The following is a 12,488-nucleotide window of genomic DNA, read 5'->3' on the forward strand; positions in this document are numbered from 1 at the left end:
GGACAGACATCCCCTGCTCCTGGGTAAGAAGAATTAATATAGTGAAAATGGCCATACTTCCAAAACTGCTCTGTGGATTTAATGCAATTCCAATTGAGATCCCAGCAGCATACTTCACGGACCTTGAGAAAACAATCCAAAAATTCATTTGGAACAAGAAGAGACCCAGATTAACAAAAGCAATTCTAGGTAACAGAGACATGGCAGGGGGTATCACAATCCCCAACCTACAACTCTACTACAAAGCTACTGTGATAAAAACAGCATGGTACTGGCAAAGAAACAGACCTGAGGACCAGTGGAACAGATTAGAAGATGGAGAAACAAGACCAGACACACTCAGCCATCTCATCTTCGATAAAGGAGCCAAACACCCTCACTGGAGGAAACATAGCCTCTTTAATAAATGGTGCTGGAAAAATTGGGCTTCAACTTGCCAAAGATTAAAACTAGACCTGTATCTCTCACCATGCACTAAACTAAAATCAAAATGGATTAAAGATCTAAATATTAAAATAGAAACTCTGAACCAGTTGGAACAGAGGTTAGGTAGAACCCTTGAAGACATCGGTGTAGGAAAAGATTTTATGAACAAAACCTCAGTTGCCTGTGAACTAGCACAAACAATCAACAAGTGGGATCTCTTCTTAGTAAAAGGCTTCTGCACAGCAAGAGAAACCACCAGCAGTGTGAAGAGACAACCCACAATGTGGGAAAAAATCTTCACCTGCTGTTCCTCAAAGGTCTAGTATCTTGAATCTATAAAGAACTTAAAAAGATCAGATCTCCCAAATTTAAAGATCCAATCCAAAAATGGGTATCAAGAAGTAGAAATAGCAAATAAATACATGAAAAAACGTTCAACATCACTGGTCATTCGAGAGATGCAAATGAAAACAAGGCTGAGATTCCACTTCACTCCAGAAAGAATGGCTGCTATCATGAAATCCACCAATACCAAATGCTGGCGGGGCTGTGGGGAAAGAGGAACCCTGCTCCACTGCTGGTGGGAGTGTAGACTGGTGCAACCACTGTGGAAATCAGTATGGCAGTACCTCAAAGAACTAGGACTGGAAGTCCCATTTGACCCCGCTCTTCCACTGCTGGGGATCTTCCCCAAAGAATTAAAAGAACCATGCCACAGTGATATATGTGCACCCGTGTTCATAGCAGCACAGTTTGTAATAGCTAAAACTTGGAAACAGCCCAAATGTCCATCAACTGGAGACTGGATAAAGAAAATGTAGGGGTTTTTTTATAAAATGGAGTACTTACTCAGCCATAAAAAATGAGAAATTAGAGACATTTACACCTAAGTGGATGCACACTGAGGCAACACTCTTAAGTAAAATAAATAGAACACACATGTGAATACCAAATAGTTTCTCTGGTGTGAGAAACTGAAAGTGTAAATAAGGACGAAATGTATAATAGGTATTGTGAAACAGGAAGAAAAGGGGCAAAGAGGAAGGAAGCGGGAGGGCTAGGGGAAAGGATAGAAGGGAATGGGATTAATATGAGAAAATGGAAAAATAGGAACAAAATCTTTGTAAATAGGGAGGACTGGAGGGGTTGAAGGGAGGGCTGGGCAAGGGTGAAAAATAAGAACCAAGAGAGACTATGTAAAGGTGCAAATTTCCAATGATGAATGTCATTATATTGTATACCTAAAATGTACCAATGATTAGAATGAATAATCGATAATGTAAAATAGGAAGAAAAGGTCCAAAGGGGTAGGGGTAGTGGGAGGGGCAGTGGAAAGGAAAGAAGGGAAAGGAAAAATGCTGAGAAATGGAAAAAATGGAAATAAAGTCTTTGTAAATAGGGAAGGGTGGAGGGCGTGAAGGGAGGTCTAGGAATGGGGAAAAAAATAAGAACCAAGATGCATTATGTAAAGTTACAATTCCCAATGAGAAATGTAATTGTGTTGTATACCTACAATGTACCAATAAAAGAATTTAATTAAAAATAAATAAAAACTCCTTAATGTTGTTTAATTTCTTAACATTTCCATTCACTTCTATTTGATGTCCTTGTATTCTACCTATTAGCTGAATTAATAGGTCTGCTGTGGCTTTCTACCATCTTTCTCCCATCTTCCAGTAATTAGCATCATTTCTACTTTGTCAGATTAGGTACCATTTACACATTAATTCTCCACATTATCTTTCACTCTAGTCTTAATATCTAATTATTCACTGTTCAACAGCTCTTCGGTGAAATCTCATCTCTTGATGTTTCCTAGCAGATGCTTCATACAACATTGAGCTCCATGTTTACATTGTTTTTCTGTAACTTCGTTGCTTGAAATATGCCTTTCCTTGAAAACACTTCACACTTCTTTTTCCGTAGGAATCGCTGGAAAACACTACTTGTTTTCCTCATATGCTGCTGTTGAGATGACTTACTTTATCTGTTTCAGTAATCCTCTAGTAATCCATCTAGAAAACAGATGGTTCTAGAGGTGGACCATGCAGCTGTGGGTTAGGGGTATTTTCATTTGATGTCATTATTAGGTTGGTGATTTTTTGGGGGTGGTGGTGGTGGAGATACTTGGATTTAGGTGGTCACAATTTTTCTTGGACATATCTGCTTCTGGACCAAGGTTTTATGTCCACCAAAAAAGGACGGTTATCAGGCTCACACATTAGATTTTTTTGTCTTATTTCATAATTTAAAAATGCACCTTTTCTACCTATCACATCTCTGATTACGAAGTCTCTTACAACTGGTGGCTTATTACATAAAACAGTTGTTTCATTTAGAAGAACATAAACCAAGTGCACAAGGTACAATTAGTGAAGTTCCAAATGTGATGAAAAGATGTGCCTCAAAACTCTGCTTTTCATGAGTTGGAATCTAGCTGTAGATGATAAAAACAAAGAGCAATCATGTAGCTCCCTCTTACCTGTGGGCAACTGTGTTGAGTGGGAATGGGTTACAAATGGTTTCCATACCATTCCCCAGCCACTCCCTTTTGAAATGCAAAATCATTGATGAGACATGTTAGAGCCCTTCTCACTTTGAAAAAGAGAAATGTGTAACCTGCTGCAGATGTGAGATGACCTTTGTTCAGCATTATGCCTTAGTTCACCATTATGCCTTAGAAACACGATGTCAATGTTTTTAGCAGTATATGCTTTTTGTGGTGTGTTACTGGATTCTGGTCACTCTAATTTTAATACAAAGACACTATCTTTGGTTCTTTTTATCTAAAATGTTGTGTGCTATGGTTTATGTCTAGCTGTCCCCTCAAAGCCCCATGCAGTCACAGGTGGGATTTTTTCAAAGATGGCTGAATCTAGAGTGTGTGACTGATTCATGGTGCAATGCTAGGCTCAAGGGTACTAGGATTAAGGGTGTTGAGAGCTACCCACCCTAAATCTGGATTAGATAAAGGGGCAGAAAGATGCTGTTAAGGCCTATTCCGCCATGAACTGTTGCCCCTTGCTTGCTCTTACCTGCCTGCTTGCGGTGGGACTATTTCTCATCTGTGATGCCTCTCTGCCATGCCGCTGTACCTTGGACAAGCCAATTATGAGCTGACACCTCTATGAATTGTGAGCTAAAAAACCTTTCCTCCTTTAACTTTGGGTGTTGGGTGTTTTGTCTCAGCAATGAGAGAAAAGTAACTAAGACAATTTGGTATCAAGAGAAGTAGGGTTGTTGCTGTGACTATACCTGACTATACAGTTCAGGAGCCTTTGGGACTGACTCGTGGGAAGTTTGGAAAGGTTCAGAAAGGCTGGCTGAAAAAGTACAGCTAGAACGCTTGAGGCTGTACTTGATGGGAGATTCTGGTCAGTGCTCAGAGGACCGCAGTGCTGACTGAAATTCTGCCATCAAAGACCAGGCTAAGGAGGTTTCTGGTGGGAGGAAGGACTGCATTGGCTGCTAGACTCCAGATGACGTGTGTTATGGCTTGGCAGAAAGTTTGTCTGCATTTTGCTTGTGTACAGAGACTTTGCCTGAAACTAAGATTGAGGGTGACAGATTTATTAATCTGGCATAAGAAATTTCAAGGTAGTCTAATGGTTAATCCACTGATGAAGTCAGAAGCCTCATGATCCAATCACCTTCCCAAAGCCTCACCTCTGAATATCACTGATGCATTAGGATGAAGTATTCAACATGAGCCTTTGGGGACCATTTCAGGTTCCAGCCACAACAGATATAAAGAAAGGGATTGGGAAATGATTTCCTAAAATAAAACAAAAGCACATGCAAAAAGAAATATTGTTGTAAGTTTGCAAAAAGTTTTAAAATTAAGAGATCATACTGTTGGACACTACTTACACAAACAGACTGATCATCAGGAATGCAGGTTTATTTCATTAAAAAACAAAACATTCACCCCCAGACAGTATTGTATCCTTTAAAGAAGCAGCAGCAATCACAAGGCATATTTGTATGAAATCCCTCAAGCAAAATAGAAATTAAATATTAAAAAATTATGTATTATTTACAAAGATATTGAAGACCAGTTGTTATTATGAACAGATTATAAAATGATATTTGTTTTACAATTTTATTCCTTTACTTTTTAAATAAGAGAAGATGAAATATTTACGTACTATTTTGTAGTACATATCACAAAACTTTGTATCACTTAACTTGGTTTGCTAAAGAAAAAACAGCTACAGTACAACTTAAGAATTTATTTTTAAAGCTGTCACATTTTTCTTAGATATGTGGAACTCATAAATGAAAAAGTTCTCATTTTTCTCAGTTTATAAAAAGCCTATAGTTTTATGTCCCTAGCAAAACCAATATACAAACAAAAGCAACACATTTGAGACATTTTACAATATCTAGGACATGATTTCTATTTTTGGATCAACACAATAACTCTCTTCGTTTAACAAATTAGATGACAAAACATAATAAATGTAAAGGTCAATATTTGTATTAAAATAAGTGCTGATTTAAATTATTGCCCATTTAGGAAATAGAACAAATATTCTCTCATTAGGGATGCTCAGATTAGAAATGGTTTATCAGTATCTAGTGTATATAAAATTCTGGGGTCCAAATATAATAAAATTTATAATAATTACACAAAGTGTTCCTGTGCCTGTCAGCCACCATTTAGCTTTACACGACGAAGAATGGAAAAGACGTGGCTGAATTACATCTTCAGTGGTAAACTGTATCACATATAAAGTGTTCCTGTTAGCATTAATTACTGTAAAGTCTTTTTTATGAAATATTAAGGTATGCTTATAGTCATTACCACACAAGGGAGAGAAACTAAAGCTCCAGTTTTAAACAACAAGAATAATATAAAAGAGTGTACTATAATAAAACATTTAAACAGTACTAAATAGAACAAATTAAATACTAAGTTAAGTGTTATCATTAGTCTTCCTTGTAGAAAAATTAGTTCCTGGGCTTCTAGATGTATTTCCTTCTAAAAATAATAAACATCTATCCTTTTCTCAGTCACACATTTGGCCTATTTCCACATCGCTTGGTAAAAATCCCACCCGACGTCACTGAGTTCTCCTGACGTATCTCCAAGGAGTCCCGTCTGCGTGTTCATGGCAGGGTCCGCTGGGTGCTGGGTTCAGCCTACAGCAGGACAGCCTGTGCTACTTCCTTGATGGTGGATGCAGCTCTCTCCAGCTCTTCCTTTGTCTGTTCCACTGTGACCACAACTCTGATGCTGAAAATAACAAAGGACATCAAAAAATCTAATGAGAGCCTATAACAAAGGTCAGCCACCTATGGCCAGGGAGCCAAATCCAGCAGTCACTGCCATTTGTTTACATAAGTAATGATCTGCTGGTACTCACCTCACTTACTACATCCTGTCTGCAGCTACAGTACATTCTCATTTACCATGGAGAGGTGAACAGCTGTGACAAGGACTTGAGGACCTCCAAGTCTCATACACTTACTGTCTGGGCACTGGCACAGATGGGTGGCCTTTGACTTATACCTTAGTATGTATATATTCAGGGTGACCTGCTATGGGCTCTGCTGTGGAGGCCAAGTCAATCAATAATCAACTGTTGAAAGCAGCACCAGGCACAGAGCAGGAACCCAATATTTCTCAAACTGATAAGTGGTTGTTCTTCATATTCACAATTCAATAAGCAATGTAGGATGTCCTCCAACACTTTGAGGCAAGGCAGACATTTTCAGGTTTTCATGAACTTAAAGAAATGAGTTTGTTAGGTACAGTCAAACACACTGTAATCTTAGGAGGGTGAAGTAACTTAGCACAGCCTGAGCAACTAAGTGATTAGTGAGATCCTGTATCTAAAACAAGTAACAGCTGGAGATACTGCTTAGTGAGAAGGCCTGGGGTTCAATCCAAAGCACCCTCCACCTCAACAAAAGAAATGGGCTTCACCTTCCTTTGTAAACATCTGCTTCACCCAGTAGACGTATTTACCGAGTATACCTTGTGTGGAGCATCAAGGCTACTGACGAAGATTGGCTTCTGTCTTGGCATCTTCACCGGTAAATACATACGGGCCTGGGTACCTAGGTAAGCTTGGTAAAAACGGAGGCACAGAGCTTCGAGCTGCTGCTTGAATGGCCTCCCTACCCAAGCCTGGCTGTCTGCATCTGCAGGGCATTCAGACTCTTCAGGGTTTTCCTGTGTCTCCTCAGCCCCTCTGTGGCTTATGCTCTGGGGTTTAAGATGTACCTGGGAAAACCTTATACCACTCATCTGCTGAAGGGCTACAAGGCCTACCAACTGCCTGATGGACACAGGCAAATACACTCCTGAACTCACGATGGGCTCTTATTTCGACAAAGCCATCCTATGAGAACACTGCCCCTAATCTATCAAACTCACAGTGGCATCTATTCTCCTTTAAATGTGCCCAGAACACTTATGCTAGTCTAGAGATGGGAAAAAGCATCTCACACAAAGTCTATTTTATAACAAAGTATTGAATATTTTGTGCAATTTATTAGATACTGTCCTGAAAGTGCAAAACAAAATGCTGTGTGGATGTGATTTCACACCACGGTAGATATGCAATCCTAAGAGAACTGCTGAAGCTGGGGTTGTCTGAGCTTATTTCTTCAGCCACAGGGCATCACTTGCTTTCAGAAACCTTAGTGACATCTCAGGACAGAGCTGACTGTACCTCTTTTTGTGATGTGACCCATGGCTATGGCTTGAGTGTTTTTCCTGACCTTTAACTGTGAGTGTGCGTGAGGGCTGTGGACCCTCCCCACCTTTGCTTTGCTTTCCCAAGGTGTGGTGGTGTCTACTGGGTGATGTACGTATGCACTCTGACCGAAAATCCGTCCCTTCCGGGCAGGACTGTCCTTGTTGCTGGAGCTGTGGGCACAGCATAACCTGCCCTTGGACATAGTAGATATTAGCTGGCTGGAACCTGTTTGCCCAACTTCATTCTTGGGATCCCACATATTTCTCTGTTAACTGGGAAGATATTCCGTCCCGAGTCTTAAGGTATTTTTCAGTTAAAATTTAAAAACATCTGCTTTAAGAACTTGTAGTGTGCTGTATTTTAAGGACACTCTTCCTTGTCTTGTTAAGTCACTCAGGGATTTTCAAAACTTTCATACGGAGTTTAAAGAAGAGAAGAAAAGTGAGGTCCTATTTTAATGTCAACCAACCTGGGAGGAGGAAGGAATTTCTCTTCTTTCTCCAAGTAGCGCGCCTGAGTTAATGCAATACTTTTGTTCATGCACTGTAGGGAGAAAAAGGAAAACATCAGTCGCCTGGATTTCAGACCTTGGTAGTTAAATTGGAAAGGTACCTGGAAAGCCCTTCATCAGTGGTTAATTTCAATTATAACTGCTAGGAGACAAAACTGAAATACCACAACTTTATCTTTTTCTTTTTTTGGTACTGGGGATCAAACTCAGGACCTTGTGCTTGTGAGGCAGGCATCGGAACCACTGAGCTAAATCCCTGGCCCACCACAACTTTATCTTCAGCAGCACTCATTCTCCACAGAGCTTTCTGCAACAATGGGTGTACTCATACTGCAGCATCGGCATGGTCACCATGAACTTGTGTGGCTCCCAAGCACTTGCACAAATGGCTCAAGTTCTTGCAAGGCTGTGTGTCTTAATTTTACATACTTTTATTCAGTGAGTTTCCAGAGCCATAGGTAGCTGAGGCTGCCATTCAGAGAAAGTTTAATACCAACCCAGGGAAGCAGTATGAGCAAATCTCTAAGGGACAACCAAGAGCTAGGCTTGAGAACACCACCAGGACTGTGTCAGGGAGAAACTGCTGGACTTCAAATATATACAGAAATGACTATGTCCCTATCTTCCATTTGGGCAAGGTGCTACCAGGCACTGCTGTTAATACAGCTTTTTTACAGCTTGCCTGGATATTAATCACCTGTCAAAAATTATTTTGTTGTTAAAATATTCTCTATTAAAATAAAGAAAGCACAAAAACTAGAGTGAATATGTTACAAAGGTTTCCTTTTGCAGCAATGGAAACATTCTGCAGTTAAACAGTAATGGTTGCAGAACTTTGGGAATATACTTGTTTTACTTCCAAACGGGTGAAATTTTACAGAGCAAGGGGAAGGTAGTATAAAGAAAAGATCATTCCAAATACCTCGCAGTAAAATTATCTGCCCAAAGGACCACGCTGTAAGGGAGGGATGGCACAAAGTCTCTTGCTGAGCCTCTCTCAGGAAGTACAACTGGTGGCCTGAGGCCTCAGGACATCTGACCTGGCTCTATCTGGCCCTGGCTAGGTAACAGACAGTCCAAACCAGAGCTTAGTCTGTGAAAACAGTATCCTGTTGAGCAACTCAACATAAACGTGGCAAAGCTCTTGGTTCTATAAAGTATAACTAGAGTTGCTGTGATTCTTTTCTCTCCAAATAAGAAAAATGGAAGCAGGATAAAAGACTGTAAGAATTTTGAAGATGGACGTGATGGTGATACAAAGAAGCTGTAGACCTATCTTTCTGTTTTCTTCCTATAAATGAGGTTTCCAGATAGTATTTTGTTCCCTGTCTTAGACTATTCTCACTTAACACTCAACATAATTCCCTAAGATAGCCAGCATCACACAGCCTACATATAGAAGCTTGGGATCTGGGAGCTGCCCATGTTCATTCATCTGCTCTTTTGGTGCTGTGGGTAATCTGTATAAGCATAACGTGTTGATGTCAAGTCATCTTGTGCACAAGAGCCCCCAAGTCTGTCTTTGGAAAAGAGCAGTTTAACTACTGTGACTGAAGGAACAAGAGGATTTAATATGGAGCAGTCACACTGGCATCTAGAAAAGGCCAGCATCACACCAGTGTCACATCATAGAACCACGTGCAGACAATTAGCCTGAGGTGGACTGAGGGAGGACAGAGTCCCCTTGAGGGATTCAACACAAGCACACGAACCTCACCAAGGCCATTCTGTGGCTGTCAACCTCAGTCCTGCAAATGAGTGCAATTCTGTTGAAAACACCAAACTCACCTGTCACATGTACCGTGTGGAGTCTGACGTCTACTGCCTTGTCTGCCTGGTTTGCACCGAACCTAAATTGTTTTGGTTTTACCACTGTTGTCTAAGAACTTGAGTCACAACTTATTTTTGTGTCCGTTTATACTGCAGTAATATTACAGTAAAAACACCAGGCCAGTCAACAGGGGAGCGGGATGCTTCTCTTCTGTAATGGGCCCTCTGTTTCTGCAGGTCTGCAGAGCTGAACTTGAGGGGATATTCAGCAAGCTAAGGCCAGCCAACCTGACCATACACACTCTGAGAACGTTTCTTAATCAGGAATCTCAGATGCTGTTTTTATTTTTGTTTTTTAATACAGCTGGCCCCAAAGGGCCACATATTGTGTGCAGTCCTCCATGAACCCATCATTCCAGATTATGTAGTTAAGACACTATAGGATGGAGGACAAGGGAGCTGTGCAGCCACAGCGGCTCTCACAGCTTGGTGGGCATACTGAGGAGGTATGTGACTGGCAAGCACCTGTGTGAGATATCACACAGATGGAGGAAGGCTGGTATTGGGCCTGGCCCAGAAAAAGGCAAATGATAGGTGGCAGTCATCAGATGACTGCCACTCAGGGTGACTGGCAGCACTGCCTCAGGGGAGGATTTGGGGGATGGAACTTCAGCAGGACAAAGAAGCAGAATGCAACTTATTGTCATCCTCAAAGGCATACTACAGCAGGTGTGGGGGTACACACCTGTAACCTCAGCACTCTGGCAGCTAAGGCTAGAGGACTAGAAGTTTGAGTCCAGTCTAAGCAACCCAGTGACTTAGAAAGACTGTCTCAAAATAAAAAATAATAGGGCTGGAGATATAGCTCAGTGCAAAGTACCCCCCACCAAGCTGCTCAGTACCTCAGACCCTCCTTACCAGGAGGAAGAGCCAGAGCAAAGGAAGGAGGGAGGCTCTGGAGAGGTGCTGCTCAGGTCAGGGCAAGAGGCTTTTGCCCTAGTGATGTGTAGCTTGTCAACAACTCAGTTGTACTTAGTAGTAAAATGAATTTCAGACGACAAAGAATTTAAACACCTTTCCCAAGTTAAGTGTGTTATTGGGTATTCCTTCTTTCTTAATTACAGGAGCATTATGACTTCCGATGACAATTAATGGTTGTTGCCAAGCTGTGTTGGGGGCTCACTTGTGTCAGCAGATGTCCTGCCTGGTGAGCTGCACAAATATGCCTCCCCGTTGCATGTCTCAGAGCTTGGCTGTGCAAACAGTGTATAAATGAGTTGTTTACATGGCTAACTACTGTATGATGGGAAGTACATCTAAATGCAGTGTGGCCCTGAACACAGGTACTTTGGTGGGAGTAGAACTGGCCCCGTGGGAGGGGGCACCCACAGCCTGTCCCTAGAGCACCCTCTGAACCAGGGAGAGGCAGCAAGGAAGGGCCAACAGCACCAGAACAGGCCTACATCATGAGTGTGGTGTCCAACAACTGCCATCCTAACCTATCTCTCGGGTAAATCTGAAAAATGACAGCAAAATCTTCTAGGGGCGTGGGAGGAAGAGGTGTGGAGAGGCTCACTTGAGTAACTGAATGCTTACCTGATTTATGATTTCCTGAAGTAGTTTCACATCTGCCTCTCGAGACCCAGTACTGTCTTTCAGTTGTAGGTGAAACGCTGGAGAAAAGCACTCCCCCACCACTTTCAACCCAGAAATGCTGAGGAAGGAAACACACACACACACATGAATCCCTTCCAGGCTTAAAGAATCTCACAGAAGTGACTCTGAAACAGAAGGGAGCACAACTGGTGACTGGTGGGAGCACCATGTAGTGGAATTCCAATTCTGACGGAAAGAGGTAAACTGTGTGCTCTGAGGGGTGCTTCCCAGGCCAGGAAAATGGGAGGAAGCCTTCCTGCTCTTGGTAGGACATTGTGACCTTCTGCCTTCTGACTCCCATGGGGAGTCTGCATGGTTGCTCCCTGCTCCATCTGTACATCTCCCCCAGGCCTCCTTGGACCTGGGCCTTGGTCCCATCATCTCCTAGCTGATCTGCTCAGCTGTCTTCTGGCTCCAGTTAGGGCTGCACAGGCATGTCACTACTTCAGGAAAGAGTCTGCTCCTTCAATTCCTATTATTTATCCCATTTGATTTCTTCATAGACTACTTACTAAAATTTAGAATGTTATGCTTCCTCACTTATTATTTTAATCTTTAGTATGTATTTTGTCTCTGAAAAATTACAGAAGTGATTTTTCACATTAATAACATTAGGTTTAGACTCCAGAAAAACATTTATATTAAAAAATTCTCTTATTTGCATAATTTATTTTAAATTTTACTTAGATTAAGATTTTCTTCTTTCTTAGGAATAACAGCACAAAAATCTGTCCCTTATCAGGGAGGAAGACACATTTCTTTCAAGGTAAAATTTTCTATCTTAAAATGATTTTTATAGATGTCATGAGAACTCTGTGCCCTATTTAGTCAGGTTTCACTTAAAGTCTATTTTTACCCTACAATAAAAAACAGTATTTGATTTTTGGCCTATCTCTTAGGAAAACAAATGGCAATACATGTTTATCTGAAATTAGGCTAAACATTTTGGATTGTTTTCATTGAGCTTACTTAGAATTTATTTTTCCCTTAGAAGGAAATGGCCATAAAAACACCAGGTATCATATTTGAATTTTCTAAGCTTTTACAGAACGACTACTGCTCTGGTTTGGCTGACTGTCCCTAGGTCCCATGTGTTAGCTGCTTGGTCCCAAGGGAGCATTAATGGGAGGTGCTATGGACCCTTGGGACATACAGTGGTAGGGGAGTTCTGTCACTGGGGCACGCCCCAGAAGGGGACTGTGGGACCTTGGTCTCTTTCTTTCCCTCCATTTCCTGGCTCATGAGGGGGGTGGTTTGCTCTGCCATGCACTCCTGCCTTGCCAGAGGCCCAAAGAATATAGCTACTTGATCAATGACTGAAACCTCCAAAATCTCAAGCCAAAACAAACCTTTTATGTCTCTCAGTTAACTGCCTTTTCGTATAGTGAGAGAAGGCTTTCAATGCAACTAAGGTG

At 41.4% G+C, this 12,488-nt stretch overlaps 1 protein-coding gene across 1 annotated transcript in view; it reads right to left on the bottom strand.

The window, feature by feature from the left end:
• Window positions 1-4,309: 4,309 nt before the first annotated feature.
• Sptlc1 (serine palmitoyltransferase long chain base subunit 1) overlaps window positions 4,310-12,488 on the bottom strand; it is a 75,869-nt gene continuing 67,690 nt past the window's right edge. The window contains exons 13-15 of the mRNA XM_004870049.3: window positions 11,014-11,131; window positions 7,606-7,679; window positions 4,310-5,665 (exon numbers count right to left, since the gene is read on the bottom strand). Of these exons, the coding sequence (XP_004870106.1) occupies window positions 5,572-5,665; window positions 7,606-7,679; window positions 11,014-11,131 (286 nt within the window). The 3' untranslated portion in view covers window positions 4,310-5,571. The remainder of the gene's footprint in view (window positions 5,666-7,605; window positions 7,680-11,013; window positions 11,132-12,488) is intronic.

Source organism: Heterocephalus glaber, unplaced genomic scaffold, assembly GCF_053883595.1.
Source record: "Heterocephalus glaber isolate CG9 unplaced genomic scaffold, H.glaber_assembly_v1.0 deba00000621, whole genome shotgun sequence".
In the NCBI taxonomy this organism is placed as follows: Eukaryota; Metazoa; Chordata; class Mammalia; order Rodentia; family Bathyergidae; genus Heterocephalus; species Heterocephalus glaber.